The sequence below is a fragment of the Actinia tenebrosa genome, unplaced genomic scaffold, assembly GCF_029948245.1.
Source record: "Actinia tenebrosa isolate PJP-AT-01 unplaced genomic scaffold, QUT_ActTen_1.0 PGA_scaffold0__85_contigs__length_37466705, whole genome shotgun sequence".
Classification (NCBI taxonomy): Eukaryota; Metazoa; Cnidaria; class Anthozoa; order Actiniaria; family Actiniidae; genus Actinia; species Actinia tenebrosa.
Window position 1 is genome coordinate 13,389,939 of NW_028292569.1, and position 21,423 is coordinate 13,411,361.

Here is a 21,423-nt window from a genome sequence, read left to right on the forward strand (position 1 = left end):
CCCTAAAAATTAACGCTGTAATAGTGTGGAAAGTATAATTGAGTTATTTTACACAGACCTAATTCAACAGAGTTGATCAAGTACCTCAATTTTGACAAAGTCAGTATCTTATTTGCTCGAGGGAAAAATAGGTGTCTTAAGGTGTACATGAAAGTCCCATGGTCAAGCTAACGAGACCATCAAAAAATACCATCACCATGACAACACTGAAATGCCTCAGTCTTTCCAACGATGCTAAATTATGGAACAATAGACCATAAGATTCTATGTTTGCCTATCATTTCCAAGGCATGGATTCAGTTAATTATATTATCAAGGAGCATGTGTGATGCCAGTGTTAAAGGCTTAACACTTCCATAATCAACCCGGCTTAACAAGTCCAATGAAAACCAAGATACAGACTTCAAGCATTACTGAAACAAAGACTTCGTTAATGTATATTGGTCTATAGTTTTAAGTACACTCATTGTCACAAACAAAGGGTTTGTCAATGGTAAAGACACCACTCCGTAGTTTCCATGACAACCAGGCATATGGCTTGTTGGATAAAAACTAGTAACGCTAATTTGTTTTCAAGTAAGACATTTAAAAACGCCAGAATTACTCAAATGGGAAATATTTTTATTTGCTGAAGTAAACTGAAATGTTTTGTTTTGGGTCTTTTAAATTTGTGCGTGTGTGTGGATAATTTAACGTGTAAGAGTTTGAGAAAATAAGTAAGATTTTTTTTTTCTGAAAAATATTTAGACACGAGTAAAAATTTTCAACACGGATTACTGATATTTAGAATTCCAGTTTACAACAAAAAACTTGATTAAATACATGAGGATAGTTTATAAAAGAACTAACTCGTTGAATTGACAAAAAACTGCAAGTAAAGCAAACAGCAGTTTAATGTTTAAAAAAATGCAAGACTGCCCAAAAATTTCAACAACAAAAATGTTTGAGTTAGTGTAATTGTACATCAGCTCTAAATTTTCATAAAATTGATAATTTACGAGTAGAATATGGCGTTTTACTCTAGCTCTGTGTGTAATTCACAAAACTAACGATGTTCAACTTTTAATGCTCTGTTCGGACAATAGCTTTTCAGGCTGCTGTAATTTTCTTTTTCTTTTTTTTTTTTTTTTTTTTTTCCTAATTTAAATATTATTGATCATTTTTTGGTGGTACGAGCTTTCTAGGTATATTTGGCTTCTCAAATCCCTCGACTGGTATAATTTTCATAAAAAACGTTGGTCTTTCTGTTATTTCTAACCTACGTTCTTGTGTTTCTACAAACAGACAAAAACACGTGGAACTACGCTGCATCGGAAATCCGCCAAGTCCTTAACCGGAAGTAATTATCAACCAATCACAAGTGGTATAGTGAGTTTTAATCACTTGAAGGACCAATAGACGCTACTAGTTGTTTAGCCTGGCCGTGGTAACTAGGCAACGCAAGACGCTTAGAGATATATAACAGCTCTGATTTCAGAAAACATAAATTCCTTAGCTCAGAGCCATACAAAGGAGAATTTAGAGTTCCTTAAGGAGCTTTCTTCGTTGAGCTTTTTTCTTAACTTGTCCTTGAGAATTCTTCAGGAAAATGACAACGCAATCGTTCGTCGAGACCGCCAAGTATTTGTCGTCGTCTTCGTTCGATCCACCTTCGTATCTACGGCCAACAGGAGGTCCCTACGAGACAACATACACGGCTTCGTTCCAAGGAATCAGACCTCACACTACACCATATTCCATGAGACCAATCACGCTTTCAAGATCTTATGAATTCCCTTCTAAAATCCTTCAAGGATCTTCCAGTGGGTTGGAGCATCTCCCTTATACAGCCGTAAATCAACGCGCGATTCATAAGTACAGCCCCCAACAATGGCGTTCTTCGAACCTATTGAATGTATCTTCTGGTGAGAAAGAAAGAGCAACAGCTGAGAGGCTCAGAGATGAGTGTTCTAGGCTCCGCACGGAGACGTCTCTCCGTACTCACCGCACGCAAATGGACGTCAACAAGAAGCTTGACAACCGCATTCACGATATATCGTACTGGAAAGCCGAGCTTGAGAAGCAACACAATGAAACAGTAGCAGAGATCAAGGCCCTTCAAGCTTTTATTGGACGTCTCGAGAAAGCCTTGGCTGCCACAGAAAAACCTCTGAATATCGCTCAGCAGTGCCTTGGGTTTAGAGAGAGGAGAGTTAAGATTGACTTGGTACACGATAGTGTAGAAAACCATTTATCCAAGGTAAGAGAACACCATCAAACATTCTCGAAAGCGGATATGTTTGATAAATATATTTGTAAATCAAGCAAAAATTAAAAACCCGTCAAAAGGCATGTATTTCAGTATTTTTCTTCGATTTACCAGAATTATTTTAGGTGATTCTGAAACACCTTGAATTATAAGAGTGCCGTGCTCTTTAATTAGAAACACTAAATGAATAACTGTTAGCAAGCTAAAGACCCTCGTTCCTAGCAACCGGTTTCTGTGTCTATTCTTAACCCACAGTGATGAGAGTTTTTGGTTAAAAAAAAAACAAAGAAAATTGAAATGAATTGTTCTCATTTAGAGATGTTTTGGAGAAGCAAAAAACAGCTGAAATCAACTCGGTATTATTAAGTTTTGCTATTGATCATTGCAACATAAGTTGGTTAAATATTTATAAGTTGGACGACTGAATATGAGGGTTTTGAGACACCAGTTTACAATAACACAAAGTCTGTAGTAACCTAAAAAATTTAGCGTGCTTTGAAATTATTAAAGTTACAAGACTTAAGTTTATGCTTGGGTTCATAATCCAGTTATTGTTTCCCAAAAACATTTCACAGCATCTTCCAGACCCTCCGTCTTCAATACCACTTCCTTTTTCTGTTAACTTAGGCGAGAATTTTTGAGATTAAGACTTCAATTTCCTATATTAGGAATTAGAAAAACACAAAGAATATTTTTCTAGTAAGTAAGATTGTTTTAAAAGAAAATGCGACCACTTTAAGTGATAAACTAGTTAAAGTTCACTCAACCATTAAATTTTCAAACAAACTCGGTTGCCTTGACAGCGAGGTCGGCATAGCTGAAACCATTACCAAATTATCGTGTCTTTTTGTACAATTAAATGCTACCTGCCGTTATCAAAATTCATAACATAAAACCCATATTAAAAACTAAAACTATTATTTTTATTCCCAGCTGATTTTTAATAAACTAAAATGAGATATGAACTTTCTTAAAGCCGTTTATTTTGAGCGTTATTAAACCGAAAATTGCAAGTATTCTTAATTTTTCAAATTCAGATTTATTCCTTCTCTCGCCCGTATAGGAGTTAAAAGGAGACTCTGCTCGCAGGGTAATTCTATAGCTATCTTATAGACAATCTTTCTGCGTGTAGTCTTTTGGCTCACGCTTAGGTGTCTATATTTACATTCGTGGAAAGAAAACCGGAAAAAAATGAAGATAGACATCTAACAAAAGTCAAAGTTTCCAAAAATAATTCTTAGTCATGAAAATCCTTAGGTTTTTTTTTTCCTAACTTAAAAGTTTTTTTGACCTTGAGCTAGTTTCTTTTTATACCATATTCAAACTTTTTTTTACAGGAAGTCGAAATGATTGAAAATGTTCAAGCTTTGTTGAAGAAAACAATGGATCAGGCACACGAACAGCTTTGGTAAGACAGCGTCTGGCATTCTATAAAAATATATGCTAATACAAGAAGTCAATTTTCTATTTCTCCTGTTCACTCACAGCGTGAGTGCTAGACAGTCAAGTTTCAATTTTCTTCTCAAGATACTAATTTTCTAGGTGAATTTATTATTCTATTATTTCTTTCCAAATTTTTCAATTTGGTTTCTAAAAATAGAAAGAAATTTATAATTATATTTAAACAAAAATCTATATAATTGTGGGCTTTCATAAAAGGAAATATATACACTAATAATTATTGATAATATCAATGCTTACGAGAGTTTTCGTTACCAGGCTTTTACGTAACGCGAAGACCCAGCTGGAGAAGGACTTGGGCGACAAGTATGGCGCTTTGGGTATCGACGGCAAGTGCTCCACTCTGAATAACTTTTCTAAGGAGATTCACTTCGCTCCCCATTCGGTTACCATTCAGCAACAGTAAGTAGAAATAAGCTTTAACAAAACTTCTACTTGAAACGACTTCTGGGCTGATCAAAGTCAGGGCATGGTTAACTCACAGATTGAACCCTGAAATAACCTCTGGGCTGATCTAGGTCAGAGCGCGGCTAACTCACAGAAATTATAATTTAGCACGGAAGAAATGTTCCAGTTTTCTTTATCGTTTAAATGAACTGGTTTACGTAATCTCTAATTGTTTCTTTTGACGTCATTTTCAGTTCATTCACACCTGATGAATGGGAAGCTTATTCTTCAGAAAACATTGCAAAAGCAGAACGCGAAAGAAAAGCTTCAGTGGCTCTGCGTTCAGAGATCAATGGCATCCTCATGCAGACCTATGTTGACTTGAAGAACATTTACGAGACTGTGAACAACGAGTTCTCTAAGCGCATCCAAGACACGGACGCCGCAAAGAAGTCTTTGGAGAAGGAACTTGCAAGGGTGAGTTAACATTGAAAAGCCAACCAGATTACTAACCGTAAGGTTTCAAAGCGCTTTTGAAGGCCTTTTTCGCTGTCAAGACCGAAGTGCATCGTGGGCCATAGTGACCTTGTCTAGAGTAGGATAAATAATTATTATTTATTCTATTTTTAGTGTATTCCATCTGAAACAATATACTAACTACATGTAGAGAGTTTTAAATTGCTGTACATTTACTTTTTATTTCGAATTAACGAGACCCACAATGCCCTTTGGTCTTGGAATGCACTATTCAGTATGCAGTATTCAGTATTCAACCTTTTTTGAAATAGCTGTGTGCTAAAAGATCCCTACACTAGAGCTTAAGATTTAAAGTTTCAAGTTACTAATAGTCACATTTGCTTCCTCCAAGGTTATGGATGAAATATCCTCAATGGAGAATAACATCAGGGACCTTAGGATGGCAATAGGCGAAAAGGAAGCTCCACTCAAGGTGGCTCACACTCGACTTGACAAGCGTTCTATCCGTCCAAACGTCGAGCTCTGTCGTGACCCCGTACAGTACCGCCTCGTGGGAGAAGTGGGTGAGATCAATACCTCTATTGATCGTCTCAGGATGCGACTAGCTGAGGCAGAGGGTTCGATGCAGGCGTTGGTCCGCAATAAGGAAAATCTTGAAGACGACATCGAGGTCAAAACTAACAGCTTGTTTATTGACAGAGATCAGTGTATGGTAATCAGACAACAAGTCCGCCACATCTCTCACTGATGTCAACAAACTGTCAATCAATGAACTGTCAATTATTTGAAATTCTTCTGATTTCCTCAACACTTGAAGGGGTTTTCGAAGGGTTCATTTTGGTACAACAACTTAATTGCGTGCATGATATACATTTCCTTAATTAGACAATTTCAACAAAAACACTGTAATTATTAACGATCTTAACCGGCTTGCAAACATGAAAACTCCTCGGATAAAGCAGTATATGTAAGAGAATTTCTATATTGTCTGATGCACAATGGATAAAAATATTTATGCGAAATCAGTGGCGTTTTGATATTAATAAATAATAAACATATAACTATTACAGCTTTTCACGATGCAATAAGGAGGCTCTGGGTAGTTTTGGTCTGGCACACCTAGCCGCATGGAAACGGCTACAACTTCGTTTTGAATAACTAGCCTACAACTCGCCTACGACAGACGCGAGCGTGTTGTATACGATAGTTGTAGGCGAAAATCGTACTGTCTAAACCGGCCTTTAGAGTGGTTTCCTTTAGCCCGTGAAACAATCGTATAATTAGCTAGTAACAGTCGAAGTAAAACAAAAGAAAATCATGGATTTAGGTTCTACTTCTATGCATTACGTTTTTAATTACTATCCTTTCACGGGCCAAGTAAAATCACTTTAACTGCATTAACAGTGAATGATTACATTGAGATTTTTGAGATCAAAAAGCAAATGTTTCGGGATCGTATTGCGTCATGATTGGTTACCGACGCCATTATTCCCGAGAAAATATCGATCTTTCTCGAGTAAGTATTGACCATTTTTTATAATGAAGTATAAATGGTTGTAAATAACGATTGAAGTTATGAATTTCAGCTGGGTTGAGAAGTCGAGTATTTCAACTCTCGATTAGACAAATCGAAATAGCAATTTAACAAGTTTTTACAGATGAAAACCTCGACTTCTGAATCAGTTTATGTGTATAAATTGCAAAAAAAATAACAGAAAAAAGCTTGAAAACACACTGACTTGATGTAAAAATAAGAACTCATTTTTAAACTGCAAAGTCAAACAAGCGTGATGTATTAGCCTAACAATTTAAGAAATGTTGATATTGTGTGATATCGTTTGATAACTTCTTTAGATTCTTTAGATGCGTATCACCAAGAGACCATAAATATTTATGTACTCTTGGTATCAATGTTTAGATGTCACAAGAAGGGTTCTCCATCAATTGAAGTTATTAAAACAAGAAAGTAATAACTATGAAAAAAAGTGTTTTTCCTTTTTTCTCAGATGGTAACAAATTTGGAGAATCCTCTCGGGCATAAATAGAATCGTCTTCAAAACTCACATTAACAATAGTAATATTTAAAAACTTATGTGGATCTATGAAAGCTTGCATGTTTTTTGAAAATTGAAAAAATAAAAGATTTACCAAGAATTTGTCACAGGATACTCGTTCCTTAGAGGGCTATCAGTGAAGGATTTAGGAAAATTTCTTATGCTGAGAAACAACTCTGTTGATAGGATTTATGCCCAGTCTCTCTGTCGTGTTTGGACGTGAGGGTATGGGGATAGGGCCCCTTAAGGGCCTCCCAAAATGCTTTGCCTATCCATACGCTTACGTTTCGACGAATTCTTCTAATAGTCTTGAACGCATTTCTGCATGATGAGAATCACCTCTGTCCAGTCTCGATGGTAACAACAGACTCATACAGAACATCCCGCACACTTTACAACACTCGTCACCATGGCATGAATGGTCAGCAGATCTACACCATCGTAACATGCGCAAGACCAATATTTTTAGACAAGCAACTGTCGCCAGGAAAAACGTTGGAGAAACAAATTAGCTTGATTTATTTTACAACTAGATTGAGGGGGGGAGGCGTGGAGGAGGTAGTCAGGATCATGAGGAGCAAAAAATTCTATCATTTTGGTTCAGTCTTAATCAGCCAAATTAATAAATATAAGTATGGAGGTAACATGACATGTCGTGACGTAGTGGTGAAGTTACCTTTTCTGGACATTCTGATTGGATGAACAGTAATATCGCACGCTGTGATTGATTCAAAATATGTTGTAAGGTCGGTACCGTGACCGTGTCACATACCTCTCCGTTTAGTTTAACAAGTATATAGTATGACAGTTCTAAACGATGGACATAATGCTTACCAATCACTATGGCAACAACAGCAGTATTGATGAGAATCAGCAGCACGGACACGCCCACTTTATCGTTGCGCTTGTTGACAGAGGGTGACATCTCGTCATCTGAAATCTTCAGCATCACTCCGATCCCAAGGTTAAGAAAAATTGCCATCAGGGCGACGGTTTGGAGAAAATTCTCAAACTCGTTGGCGATGGGACGAAGGTAAACGTACAGGATTGCAAACAAGGCGGATATAATCGCGCCTAGTCCTATTTGTGTACGGCTTTGCTTACCAAATAAGGTCAAACCGGAAATGAGAACCAACTTCCGGATCATCTCCACAGCCTCCCAATACCAGCAGCTTGGCTTGTAGTTCTCGTAGAACAGACTGAGGCCAGCTTTAAAAGGAGTTTCAGTCTTGTTCGGATTATACAAAATTGCATCCCCACTAGGATAGTTTCTGTTTTCTTCTGGTATATCTTGAAGTTCAGTCTCTTCTTCTTCAGGGCTTGCGGTCTTTCTAGGAACATATTTCCAAACAAGAAACAGAATCACCACAGGTAGCCCAATTGGGTAAGCGAGAAAAACGAAGGCAACCTTTGAGTACACCAGGTAGGGCGGAGCATCACATTTGATCGAGAAGTCACTCCTGAGATAAGATTCGCAGTACTCTTCATTCTCATCAAAGCAGAGGGGAACACAGTTGACGGAGAGGACCTGGACAATGCTGGTGCAGGTTCGTGGATATGTGGCGAATAACAACACACAGATGTTACGAATACACGAAATCTTGGTGTGCGTAACTCGCTCGTCAACCTCTCTTCCCATTTTTCGTCTTAGCTGAAAGATTCTAACGGCAAGGTAAAGAAGAATAAAGCTGACAATAACAACGTTTGCTGTTGATACCAGAACGAACTGTTCCAGCGCGTTGAATGATAATTTCGGCGTTACGCAGCTGAGCGGGGCAAACTGTAAGATGTTTAGTTGTATAAAGTGGAGCGTCTTCTCCATCCAAATTACAGTTGGAGGCCATTCGACTTTTGAAAAGGAAGAATACAATCCTGCCATGACCTACAATTGTTTGGGAAATAGTTATCTATTTAGGTTATCCCTTTCACCTCTGGGGTCTAGGGTACGATTCCTGGACTCGGCATTAGATGTGAGAAGAGATCGCTGGGTCTCTTCCTTGATTTAAATAGGTTTTCTTTATAGGTTATCCAGTTTTCCTCCCTCCACAAAACCTAACAAGCTAGCAGCTAATTCCAATTTAACCTGTAAGTTACCCATGCCTTGACTTGTTGGAACAACCCAGAGCTTGTTTCAAGGTATCGTTTGAATTTGAAGAATTTTGAAGGTTTAAGAAATGGATACGTTACACTATAGAAATCATTACAATTGAAACTGAGACCAATGAGATTCGAAAAAACTCACCTGATAAAAGCCAATGATGATTTTAAAGCATGACATGATGATATCAGTCCATGTACGTCCACCATTAATTTTCTTTCGTTCACCCCACAAAAGAGCAAAGAGTATGAAAACAAACATGATTAGAACACCAGCGACCTGAAGACCTGCCTGCAAACTTGATGGACAGCGGATACACCTGAGAAATCAAAATCAAAGAATACGTTTGTCAGGGGGATGGGGGCGAAAGAGGGGAACGTCATCTGTAAAAATTTGATTTTTTATGGAGGGTCTTATCTCCTACGCAGGCTACCCCACATATTCTCTGTTGGGATCGCTGTATTAAATTATATGGGAGAGAAGAACTAGGGACTAGAGAGGAGGAGGAGTTCGGACGAGAAAGAAGATGGTTAAACCTTTTTTATTTCGAAGATAGCTATAGTTCCTTGCAATTATGACTTAATAGGAGGGTTATCAATTTCTCACCGAGTGAAAGGGGGAGACCCAAACCCTCGATCCGCCCAAAAGGCGTACCTTCCTTAATTAATTTTGATACGCTATCGAGGATTGGTTGACTGTTCCCAGCCAATCAGAAGCGAGATAGCATACAAACCTATCGCAATTTGTTTTATCTAACCTGTTCATCCTGTCGTAGTACTGCGTTTTACACACGGCACACAGTGGACCCTCATATCCTTTATAACAACTAGACTCCATTCCTCCGAGACATGACTTGCGCGGGCACTTATGTGGCCTGGGGAGAGTTCCGTTAAATTTCCAATTCCTTTGTAAAACTTCACTACTCTCGATTTCCAGGTTCCTGGTAAAGCTGGAGTACTCTTCCTGGTGGCTAACGTTCTTCCATTTCCAGTAGTAACCCTCTGAGAGAGTCGCGTAGTCATTTTTACAAATAAGGGCCTTGTTGGGGCATGTTTGACACATTCCAAACCGGTCAAGACGATAAAATTTGTCGATACACTTGCAAGCCCGGTATCCGGCATGTTGACTTGAATTGGTACCTTTAATGGATTGAAGATGTTTGAAGATTATTAAAATCATTCCTGTATACCACAAATAGAAGTTATTGTTTTGACTGTGGAAAAAAACGCGGCACGGTCACGACACAGTCACGACATGGTCACGTAATGGTCACATCATGGTCACGAAATGGTCATGACATAGTCACGTAATGGTCACGACATGGTCAAGACATGGCTACGACATGGTCACGACACAGTAACGACGTGGTCACGATAAGTTCACGACATGGTCTTGATATGGTCACAACATGGTCACGATACGAACAAAAATGCCTTATGGGATATTTTATGTATATTATATACAGTACTGCTTACCCTGTGGGCAGGCCTGACACGATAGAGGGTTAGTACCCGGTGCGTTACTTGGGTGGACATATGTACCAATATTGCACTTCTTACAGCTAATTTTACCCATGTCGTCTTGGTAAAATCCACCTAAGAAATCAGGATCATAACACGGTAAAGACCTTTATACTGATACGGTGGTCATCTTGAATTATGGGATGCCGAGGGGGCAAACACGTAGAAAATGTATAAAACAGAGATTATAATTAGTGGTGTGGTTATGTTTTCGAATAATATGAATTCTTGGGATTTCGTATATTGTTCCAACTGATTTAACAAATTCAAATGCTTTTCAGACGTGCTTCTCATTGAAAAGCGTAAAGTTATTTAAAAAGACATCCTGACAGATGTGCAGTCTATAATTTTTTTAATGATTGGCTTCTTGGCATCCCATAATGTTTTCATTAAAACAATAGAATTCAAGATGGCCGCCGTATCGGTAATGCGGTCTATGGTCAAAATATTTGACTCGTGCTTCCTGTGTATCTTTCGTCCTCAATCTCAAATACAGGAAGCCCAATTCAGACAAAAGCGATACATGAAACAAATAAAGTCAAGTAAAATCTACCCCTTGATTGTTTTCGCATTTGCGGTTGAGGAAATCAAACGAAAATAGCTCCCAAGATATCTTTTTTGCAAGCCTTTGTTATACCAATCTCGTATTCGTTTCCATGTTCTGACCAAGAAAAATGTGGGCTCTGGGTACGAGGTTGATGTTATACTATGTTTAAGCATAGGCTTCCTATGTACGGATTTCTTACCAGGAGGACATTTTGTACATCCGGGCATGTCTATGCTTCCGTTACCATAGGAACCACTCTTACAAACCATACACTCATTGTCGTTTACGTGGTGCATGATGCAAGTGAAGCCTGATCGAGCGAGGGCATTTGTCACTAAGTCGTTCAGTCCTTTTATTGTATTCAAGCCGTTTGGAGCGCAAGCTCTGTATAAAAAATCAAAGCGCAAAATAAATGCTGGTCCAGTACACAGTACAGAATAATGGAGAAATAGAAAACGCGCGTGCGTGCTATATGCAGTCATAAAGCACGCGGGGGTTGGCAGAACACGAGAGAAGTGTTAGGAGACAGAACCCTCGACACTGTAACGAGTTTTCTGCCAATCCGCCCAAGTGCTTTATGACTCCACACAGCACAGCAAGCAAGATTTTTTTCTTTTATAAAATACATATTAGAATAACCGTTATTTTAGATAGGAATAACGCTACTTAAATTTATTCATAAATTCTAAAATGCCCTTTAAAAGTCTTACATGTTAGCTGTTGTATTTTGGTGAGTACATGGAAGAAATCCCAGATTTGCACATGTGATCACTCTGAAATAATCAAGCTAAGATCCGATTATAAAAGAAATACAAAAAGACCTCGTATAGAAAGAAAAAAAGTCGTATTCAAGAATAGATGGACTCACAGGTTGGTTTCGCTTCCCAAGTCATTGACGAAATCATCCTCAATGTAGGTTATTTGGTTCGAAAACATGTACCTAAATTAGATAGAAAAAATATTAAAATTTCTTTAACTTTTTCGATTATTTATTTATTCAAAAAAGTTCTCAAATTTCATTCTTTTTTCACTCACAAAGTAGTTGACGTTTTCTTCATTCCTTTAAATAGACGTCCAGTAAGGTTTGTAAAATTATTTCCGTTGAGAAATCTGTGGAGCAGAAAAAGTTATCAAGTCGTTAATTAGCGAAATTTAAACTCCACATTTGCTTCAGCGGCAACAAAATTGCAACTTGCGTTTACACTACAAATGCATCTTTTGTTTTCTAGGCTTTTTGGGGCTGGAATAATTTTTTCATGCAGTCTTCATAATAGTTCCCTTCACAGTTCCCTGCGCCATCTTGAAAGGTAGTCGTGCCTTTGCATCGAAGCGAGACCAACGGTGAGCTTGCAATAATAGAGACATGTGAATAATAATCCAAGCTGTTAAAAAGGTCACCGTTCGTCCCGCTTCAACGTAAAGGTACCGCTACCTTTCAAGATGGCGCAGCGGATGAAAGGGACTATTGCCAGGCTCATTTGAAGAAAGTAGGAAAAAAAAATTTTTTTTTCTTCTTTTTTTTTTCTTTTCTTTTCTTTTTTTTCTTTTCAGGAAAAACCTTAACAAAAGGTTACAATTTTAGAAGGAAAGCGGGAAGGCGCGATGCGAAAATATACTTACAGTTTTGTCAGCGGAAGGTTTTTAAAGACTCCATTGGGTAACTGCTTGATCTTATTGTTGAACAGGTATCTAAAAAAGATGTTGGCCAAAATAACACTTTAGAAACTATAAAAAGAGTTGTTAACTGAAAAAAGTACACCACTTAAAATTAAATAAAAAATGATTTTAAGTATTATCAGAAACTCATAAAGAGGTTGAAACGTTTAACACTATAACCATGCTCTGGAATATTCACATATGCAAATTAGGAGTTTCGATACCATATTTGGAAATATAAGTTTAGTTTCAAGATGGCCGCTCTCCTCACATTTCAAACTTCTCGCTGAATTATCCTGATATTCAGAGGCGATTTACGGAATTTTTCAATCAAACTTGTCCGATATCTGTTTTTAATTTAGTTTTGGAAATTTTTGAAGCAAAAGGACTTGATTTACTGGAAAGAAATTTGTAAAGAAAAATGAATATTCGGAGCATCGTACCGCAAAGAAATCAACCACCTAATGAGTTTCTGGTTTCATATACTTACAATCCTTGTAGGTTTGAAAGACCTTCAAAACTGTCTTCATCAATAGACTCGATTTCGTTGTTATGTAGAAGTCTGTAAAAAAGACTCGCATGTTCAGCAAATAAAATATCATTTTTAAATGGATAAAAATACTTACATTTCGACAACGTCTGGAGAATTTTGAAGGAATCGACCTGGAACATGTTTTATATGATTATCAGTCAAATCCCTGTTGATGTAACGAAATACTAAATATAAATAAGCTATTTGTCAAAGACCTGGTTTCGCCGCTTTGCAGAGCACCTCGATATTAGTAGGGATAAGCTTCCCAGCCAACACTTTTCCCATACAAATCCTTGCTAAATGAGTCAATTTTATATTTCATGCCTTTTCTCTTATAGTTAACGTTATAAGCTGAAACGTCGCCTACCTACTTATATCAAAATGCTCTTTTCATTTCTGTTGTTCATTTTGACACACAACTGCTCGTTTTAAGAGAGATAGATATAGGGAGATAGGGTCACGTGACCTGTTACTGCAAGTTTTCTATTAATGTCCGTTCACTGGACTAGCCTATAACTAGCGAAACGTCTGAATAAATTTTAATTCCATTTTAAGGGACTCAGCTCGTTGAATGCACTTACAATAGTCTTCCGATAGTAATATTCTTGAAAATGTAAGATGGAATCTCTGAAATGTCATTATTACCAAATAACCTGAAAAACACGAATGAAAACTCAACACTATTCTTGAAGCCGCCATTTTGTTACTATTTTTAGAAACAAAATGGCGGCTTCATGACTATTTAAGAAATCATATCTTTTGGTTTCCATATCAGAAATGAACAAGTTTTGCATTTTTGAACTCCTCATGTACAGTTCTTTCAAATGCGCTAGTTAGAATTTTCCATTTAGGAGTCTTTCGATTTTCCGCTAAAATTGATGACGTCATTTTCCCGCCAAAAATGTCGGAATTCAAAAAGGTAAAACGACAGAGTTGTGAGATTCGTTAAAGTCTTCAATGTTACCAAGTTTCGAGAAATTTTGATGAAATACAAAAAAGGGTTGCCAAAATGAGACATTTTTTAGCCCTTCTATCCCGACGTGATAACACTCTTCAACAACAACAACGAAGACAACAAAACTAATAATAAATCATAAATAATAAAAGAGTGTTCCGATGACAAATATAATAAACCGTATTTGCTCTCATGGCTTTACTTACAGCTCCATTATAGAAATGATTCCATACTTGTTCAGAGAGCTAAAATCCGTAATTCTATTATTCGTAAAATCGCTAAAAAATTGTAATATAACAAAATTAGGGATTTTAAAATTACTAGATGCAGAAAAAGTAAGGTAGGAAGGGGGGGGGGGGGGGATTACGCTTTCATGCCATGAAAACTTGTTGGATGCGTGTTTTATGCTTAGAATATTAAAGCAGTTTTTGTATGACTGTGAAAAGACACGGCAAGGCATGCGGCAGACCGATCGCATTGCACTAGACCAATCACATAGCACTATAATTTACTCTCCATCCAATCAAATACCCGAAACACAGCACGGAAATGGTAACGCCAAGGTCACGGTGAAGTACCTAGAATTACATGGCGTGAGAAAGAAAATCCGCCAATCAAATCTAGAAAACATTACGGTTGCGGCAAAGTACGCATACGGCGGACTGAACTTTTCTCAGTCGTACGATAACTGGCCTAAATGAAGTAGTATAGTGAGTGTGGGCTGTGTCGTATATTTAAACAGCCTCTGGCAAGGAAAACTTAATTGGCGACTATTTCACTTCAATTTAATTTAATTTAAGTATACTTACAGTTTTTCAACATACTTTGACAGCCCATGCAGGTCGGGAAGCTTTGTTAAATTATTGAAAGACAGTTCCCTTGAATTGAAAATATTAAAGCTCAATCGACTTCAAACTTAGGAAGGAAGGATTGGATACGGAAGAGAGGACAAAAAGAATTGACTTATCGAAGAAATAAGAAGGAAAAAAAGAAAGAAAGAGGGAAGGGGGGAGGGAGGGAGGGAGGGAGGAAGGGAGGGAGGGAGGGAGGAAGGAAACAAGTGCGGAAACGAGCAAACAAGCTAACGAACGCACGAGGAAACAAGCAAGCAAGCAATTAAAGACGCAAACAAAGCAAAGAAGCAATTAGGAAAAGAGGAAGGAAGGAACGAAGCAAGGAAGGAAAAAATACTAAATAAAATAAAACAAAATAAACGAAACGAAACAAAAAGTAGTTCATACTCACAATCTTTTTATTTCCAAACAGTCCTTAAAAGTCCCATCTTCAATAACATGTAAATTATTTGATTTCAGATACCTAGAACGAAAAGGTCTCAGACTGCAAACCTCGACGTCATTTTAGGTCTCTTTAGGTCTCTAATAAAGGCTTTGCACCATCACGTGATGGCAGCCATGACAGGAGACACAACAAGAGAGTCTTTTCCCACTGGGAGACTGAATTCTTTCTCATGTAAATCAGATGAGACCAGATTCAATTGTTCCTGCCTCCTGTCATGGCTGCCATCACGTGATGGTGCGCTATTCAGAGTTCTAGGTACTTACAGTTCCATGGCGTTGTCTTTTGAAGTCTTGATTCCTTTAAAAGTGCCTTTTCTTAGAGTATGAATGTTATTACGAACAAGTTCCCTAAAAACAACATATTTAAAAATATAAACACTACGTGTAATATGAACTCTAGCAATTTTTAAATGGCTGTTAAATTCAGCAAATTCAGACGGGATGACTTACAGCTTAACTAGGTTACTCAGACCTACAAAAGTGCCTTCTTTGATGTCAGTCATGTGAGAACTTTCAATGATCCTTTAACAAATAAAAGAAAGACAAAATCTAGAAGTGAGGGTCTTGAATCAAACCGAGTTACGTTACTCGCCCGCGTACCCGTACGCGTACCCGTATACTTACAGACTATTCAGCTTGCTTATATCTTGAAAAGTTCCTGGTAAAAGATTGTCTTGCAGTTGATTTTCGGAAAGAGTTCTTAAATTAAAGTGGATACATTAAACAGTGAAATTCCGACACCATAAAAACAAAAGAAAGATTGATAGGGTAACAGGGAGAAACCAAGGGAGAAAAAGGGAGAAAAAGGGAGAAAAAGGGAGAAAAGGGAGAAACAGGGAGAAAAGGGAGAAAAGGGAGAAAAGGGGAGAAACAGGGAGAAAAAGGGAGAAAAGGGGAGAAAAAGGGAGAAAAAGGGAGGAACAGGGAGAAACAGGGAGAAACAGGGAGGAACAGGAAGGAACAGGGAGAAACAGAGAGAGAGAGTTATTAAATGATCTCACATCTGATGTATTTTCTTTAGTCCATCAAACATGCCATGGAGATCAGATGGCTTCATCATATTTCCTGTAAGATCCCTGGAATAAACCATGCAGCATCGACTGATCAGAAAACTAATTAATTGCGCATGTTACAATAATTTGCGGATACGAAAAGAAACGCGTGCTCTGTCGACAAAATTGGAAATTCTTTTGCTTATGGTAAGAAAAGGGCGGAAACTTTTATTCTTACGAATGGTACACGCGTCTACTGGAAAACTGAAACCGAAAAGAGCAGGAAAAAAGGATTCCTTAAATCGGAATACCGAGTGTTCCGGAACTTTTCGATTGAGATGACATGCACGTACCATTTGTTTTTCCAATCAGAATTTCTGGTTTTTCAGGGTTAAAAGAAAGCACCCGTGATTCGGCAACTCTTTCACTGAAAAGATACTAGACCTCTTGCACTAAATCCTTACCTGGGGGTCAAAACAATTGAATAAATTGAATTGAATTGAAAGAGAATTGAAGAAGGAAAAATTGATAATTGACCCCCAGATTGAGCTGCTTTGATGTCACATGCAAGGGGTCTATATAGAGTCTTTGCACCAACACGTGATGGCAGCCATGACAGGAGGCACATGCAACAACGAGTCTTTTCGGCCCCTTGGAAAATGGATTTTTTCTCATAGAAAACCATGCATGCCTGCAGTCAAGTGATGGTGCAAAGCCTCTATTGTGCACTACACGTTTGTGTTGCTGGAATATTACGGACATACAACAAAGGTTTTCCTTTTTTTGCAGGGAAGGTTGTTACGAATAACATCCTTAGAAACAAATGTTGCTACAAGTATCATACCAAGTAGTAGCTGCAGCGTGTTTGCGAGCATTAAGAGATCGAGTAACCAAAAATCACCATATGTAGAAATAATTTTCTATAAATTCCAAAATACGTAAAAACTTACACATTCCATGTGTTTTTGGGCAAGCGAAATTTATTGGACACCTTGTTATGTTGAATCATTCTGCAAAACAGAAGAGAATGTGTCATTCCCTAGAGTATCATTTCTTTGTTTAACGGTCGTAAAAACTGAAAAAAAGAATCTTATACTCAAGAGAATGACTAAACGTGTCTGAAATGAGAAAACGTCAACCCAAATTGATCTTATTTTGATTGGTCTATTATCATCTTTTCCATTTCATACTCACAAGACTTGAAGTAGTTCAAAAGGCGTGAAGAAATCTTCGGGTACTTCAGAAATGGTTCCCTTGTGAATATAACTACGAAAAAAAAACTTGAAATTTGAGTGAATGAATGGGCGCCTTCGTCCTTGGACGTCGACATCATTTTCTTTACTTACTTTACACTGAGGTCCTTTGGGGGTTACATAAAATTAAATTTATCATGCAAGCATTAAACTTACACTTCCACCAACTTCGGCGGTAGATTCTTTGGCAGGGAATCGAGTCCAGCACAAGTCACTCTGCAATACTCCCCAGTCCACTCGCAGGAACACGTCCCAACGTTGGGTCGAGGGCAGTGATGTGTTGAATTCGTCAATGTGGGACGTTTTGGTTCAACGAACGTATAACAGTTCAAGAGCAAGTAAAATACCACGAGAATGTAAGTAGAAGTGTTCATCTTTACGCGATATTTTGTTGATTATCAAAATCAAATGTAAGATATTCTGAGGAATAAAAAGAAACGAAGACATATATAAGGCAGGCAGGCAGGTAGACAAACGCGGGCTTTGCACGTTGTTTATCAGTACTATTTTACGTCTATGATATTTTGTTTTCATATTCTCTTGTTTGGGTCAATAGTTCTTAATTAGCGGCCGTTATAAACAGAATAATTAACAGAGAACTCCACCAATTTCATACAAACCAAAGTATAGTACCACACAGCTATCGCTGGATAACCTTGTTTTCTTTTTGAGCTTCAAGCTACTTCAAGCTTCCTTCGAATATTTTTCCTCTCTAGCTTTCCTGTGATAATGTCGTGTGACAGGAATATTTGAGTGTCTCGAAATGTTAAGCCACTTTGCACACAAAAGAACTTCTTCCATGAGCTGAATGCTATAATAAACTCGTAAGCCGGTTCTTTCTTGCTTTTTGGTAAGCCAAAACAAAGAAAATGAAGGATAAAGAGCGAACGCTTTTCCGAATGAAGGACATTGTGCTAATGTCGCTTTATATTCACAAGCAACCGCTGAGCCGCGTGTGAAACTCAGATGAATGAATGGACTCGACACGACGTGCATTCTTATTTATGAATATCATCTCTGAACTATATGAAAAATTAGTAATAGATGACCGCCCTTTTGTTAGGTTTTTGTTTATACTACTATGAAATGACAAATAATTGTCCAATTTTTCATTCCCCCACAAGTTGGGATACTTGTGGATTTGGCGGGAATTTTTTCGCGCCAAAACGCGTGCAGTTGTAACCGAGTAAATCTTAACCTTCTCAAAAATTGCGGAAGAAATAAAGGCAGTGACTCGATTTGAAACAAAATGTAATAAAACACTGAAATAAAAGCAGAAAAGTGATGCAATAGCCCTTTTGTTAAGTTAAAACTTAGTTTCGCAAGGTCAGTAGGCCGTTCGAATTGTTAGCCGTCCGTCAAATATGGAAAATGATTTTCTTATATCAACAGGGACGGCGGAACCGGGGGGGCTTTTTGTGAAATTTTAATATATTTTCACTAATCTCAGCCCCCCCCCCCCCCCCACGTTGCCATACGTACAATGTCACTATTGAGCCCTCCTCCCCCCCCCCCCCCCCCCCCCAATCAAAAAACTGCTCCGCCGTCCCTGATCAAATATCGGCAACGAACTTCGCGGCTCAGTATCAAATTAATTTGAATCTAATTTATAAGATTTTAGTGAATGAATAAGATTTTAGTGTGTGCCATAAAAACGAAGCGGGGTAGTACGGCTTATCGAGAGTTTCACTTGTAAAAGGGGAAATCTTTCTATTTCAGCAGCCGTCAGTCTATTTCTGGCAATATTTCACACTTGAATTCCCAAAAGAACTAGAGTTTTCGGAGACAATCAAAAACTAACTACTCATAAGTTTCCCTTTCACATTTCTTTCATGTTCACTATTACTCAAGGCTAGTATGAAAACAATACACGGAGCAGGAAAGGGTGGTTGTTTTAGTTTTATAAACTGAATTCATGATTAAAACTGTAAAATCTGACGGCCAAAGAAAGGCATTTTCGGTTTATAAATCTTTTCTTGATAATTTTTCAATCGAGACATTGAAGGACTTGCTTATCTTCATATCTATACACACTCTCTGGTGATTTTTATAATCCCCCACGCACTCACAACAACACACACACAAAAAAACTGCAATTGTGTTGTTGTTAGTGCGTGGGGGATTATAAAAATCACCAGAGAGTGTGTATAGATATGAAGGTTTATAAATCATAAAGAAAAAAGAGTACATACTTTCACTTTTACACAAGCACCGCAATCACACGCAGCGAGCCGATGTGAAGTATAGATAAGTTTATAACTCAATTACAAGCCTTGTTCGTATTTATACTTTTGCTATCTTCCTTAGTAAAGATTATGATTATGATGCTTCGAGTATTTATTACTTTTCTCTCAATCGCTGGAGACCTAAAGTTAAGACAGAGTTGTCCACAGAACTGACGTTTTATAAATATTTGCTAATTGAATTAACTCTCCAGCTTTGACTTACCTTATAAATGCTTGTATTTACAGTGCGGTGTTTTACGTCTGTATAATTTTCCCTTCAACTGGACTGCATCATAGACCCTCGATCCTTTTTAATCAGTTTATTGGTTAAAGAGATTTTTAACAGAGCTGTTTTAGTTTTGGCTTGCATTACAATGGTTTTGTCTTCTGTTCTTGAGGTCAGAAAGCTGGGACGTGCGCATCCGGAAAAAAACCTGTAGGTTCGAAACCATTTCGATCGAAGGGGAATTCAGTTTATGTCCTCATATTAAGTGACAGGGGATATGCTAATGATATACAAATCCGTTGCAAAACAAAATCTTGCTTTCTCTCTTTTTAACTTTTTTAGGATAACTTTTCTTTCGACCATACAATTTAGATAATCGAGTTAGATAAGTCTTTTGCTTGACCTTGCATTTAATTTTTTTGCCATCTATTATTGAATATTTATCTAACAATATTAACAAGTGAATATCGGGGAATCTTTATAGAGACGAGTGCCTTCGACAATCGAGTGTGCGCATGCACGTTATATTCACCTGTACAGCGAATATACTAATATCATACTAATACTAATAGTGTTTACTTCAAGAAATTTGTGTGTGAATTATGTCACGGCTAGTTTCCTAAGACGCATCCCACATGTAAAGGAATGACTATGGAGTTAAACCATCAGCGACACATGCCACATATCGGGTCTGCTGGTCATAGCAAGGGGTTAATCATCTACGGTCTAGGGGCCGACTAACCTCTCCCTTAGGCTTCGGCCGAGCTTCCTGATCAGTCTGTAAATCCAGGGATAGCGGTGTCGGGGCCGAAATCTCCGGCGTAGCCGTAAATGCTTCGCGCTGCCATACGACGGTTCAGCACTCGATGTCTGGAAGTATGGTCCTAAATTACGCAGTCAATAAAGTGATAACCAGTCTTCCCAGAAGTAAAACTATATGTAAACTTTGTCTGAAGTAAGCAGGCGCAGTTAAGGTGGCTTGTAGTAATTGTTTGCTGCATGGCACGTTCCGGGTTTCATTAGGAAATTGCAGAAAGTCTTTTAATAATATTCAAAATCCGGCTCCAACATCATTCTAAACTTAAATGATAAAAACGTAAAATATACACCGTGAAAAGATGAAAAAACGTACTGACGTTTCGGACGCTAGTCCTTCGTCGGAGTAAAAGAGAAAAAGGGTGGTAGAAAGGAGTGTTTATAAGATTAGAATAAGACAAAAAATAAGATAAACTCAGTCGTCTAACTGTGTTTTTATAATAATAGATTAGTAAAACCTTTTTTAGAATCAGCAGCCGAAGACCAAAACCAAAAACATGCAAGCACGATTTGTACTTTCGTCTTAGATCAACCTATCACTGACGCCTGCTTTTCTTATAGTCAGCACAAAGGAATAAATTTAACTTTATTTACTGCTTTTTTCGAGCATGCGCATGAGGTTTAGCAAAGTTCAAGTACTATACGTTGACAAAACGTCGTCCCAAGACATTTCGTCGA

General features: G+C 37.8%; 3 protein-coding genes across 3 annotated transcripts; 1 reads left to right on the forward strand and 2 right to left on the reverse strand.

Annotated features, from left to right (window-relative positions):
• The first annotated feature begins 1,282 nt into the window (after window positions 1–1,282).
• Window positions 1,283–6,727, forward strand: LOC116301753 (tektin-1). Its single transcript, XM_031710869.2, has 5 exons — window positions 1,283–2,239; window positions 3,586–3,656; window positions 3,968–4,111; window positions 4,351–4,573; window positions 4,965–6,727. The coding sequence occupies exons 1-5, from the start codon at window positions 1,589–1,591 to the stop codon at window positions 5,319–5,321; spliced, it is 1,446 nt and encodes a 481-aa protein (XP_031566729.1). The 5' UTR covers window positions 1,283–1,588; the 3' UTR covers window positions 5,322–6,727.
• Window positions 6,695–13,998, reverse strand: LOC116301752 (uncharacterized). Its single transcript, XM_031710867.2, has 14 exons — window positions 13,973–13,998; window positions 13,562–13,633; window positions 13,075–13,146; window positions 12,939–13,010; window positions 12,413–12,481; window positions 11,828–11,902; window positions 11,661–11,732; window positions 11,503–11,565; window positions 10,992–11,176; window positions 10,201–10,320; window positions 9,483–9,864; window positions 8,870–9,044; window positions 7,462–8,509; window positions 6,695–7,104 (listed from the first exon to the last, which is right to left on the reverse strand). Exons 1-14 carry the CDS (start codon window positions 13,996–13,998, stop codon window positions 6,908–6,910), a joined length of 2,628 nt encoding a protein of 875 aa, XP_031566727.2. The 3' UTR covers window positions 6,695–6,907.
• Window positions 13,999–14,117: 119 nt separating this feature from the next.
• LOC116301741 (uncharacterized) lies at window positions 14,118–17,852 on the reverse strand. Its single transcript, XM_031710852.2, has 10 exons — window positions 17,635–17,852; window positions 17,420–17,491; window positions 17,176–17,235; window positions 16,235–16,309; window positions 15,858–15,932; window positions 15,684–15,755; window positions 15,498–15,581; window positions 15,181–15,252; window positions 14,745–14,813; window positions 14,118–14,213 (listed from the first exon to the last, which is right to left on the reverse strand). Exons 1-10 carry the CDS (start codon window positions 17,850–17,852, stop codon window positions 14,138–14,140), a joined length of 873 nt encoding a protein of 290 aa, XP_031566712.2. The 3' UTR covers window positions 14,118–14,137.
• Window positions 17,853–21,423: the final 3,571 nt, after the last annotated feature.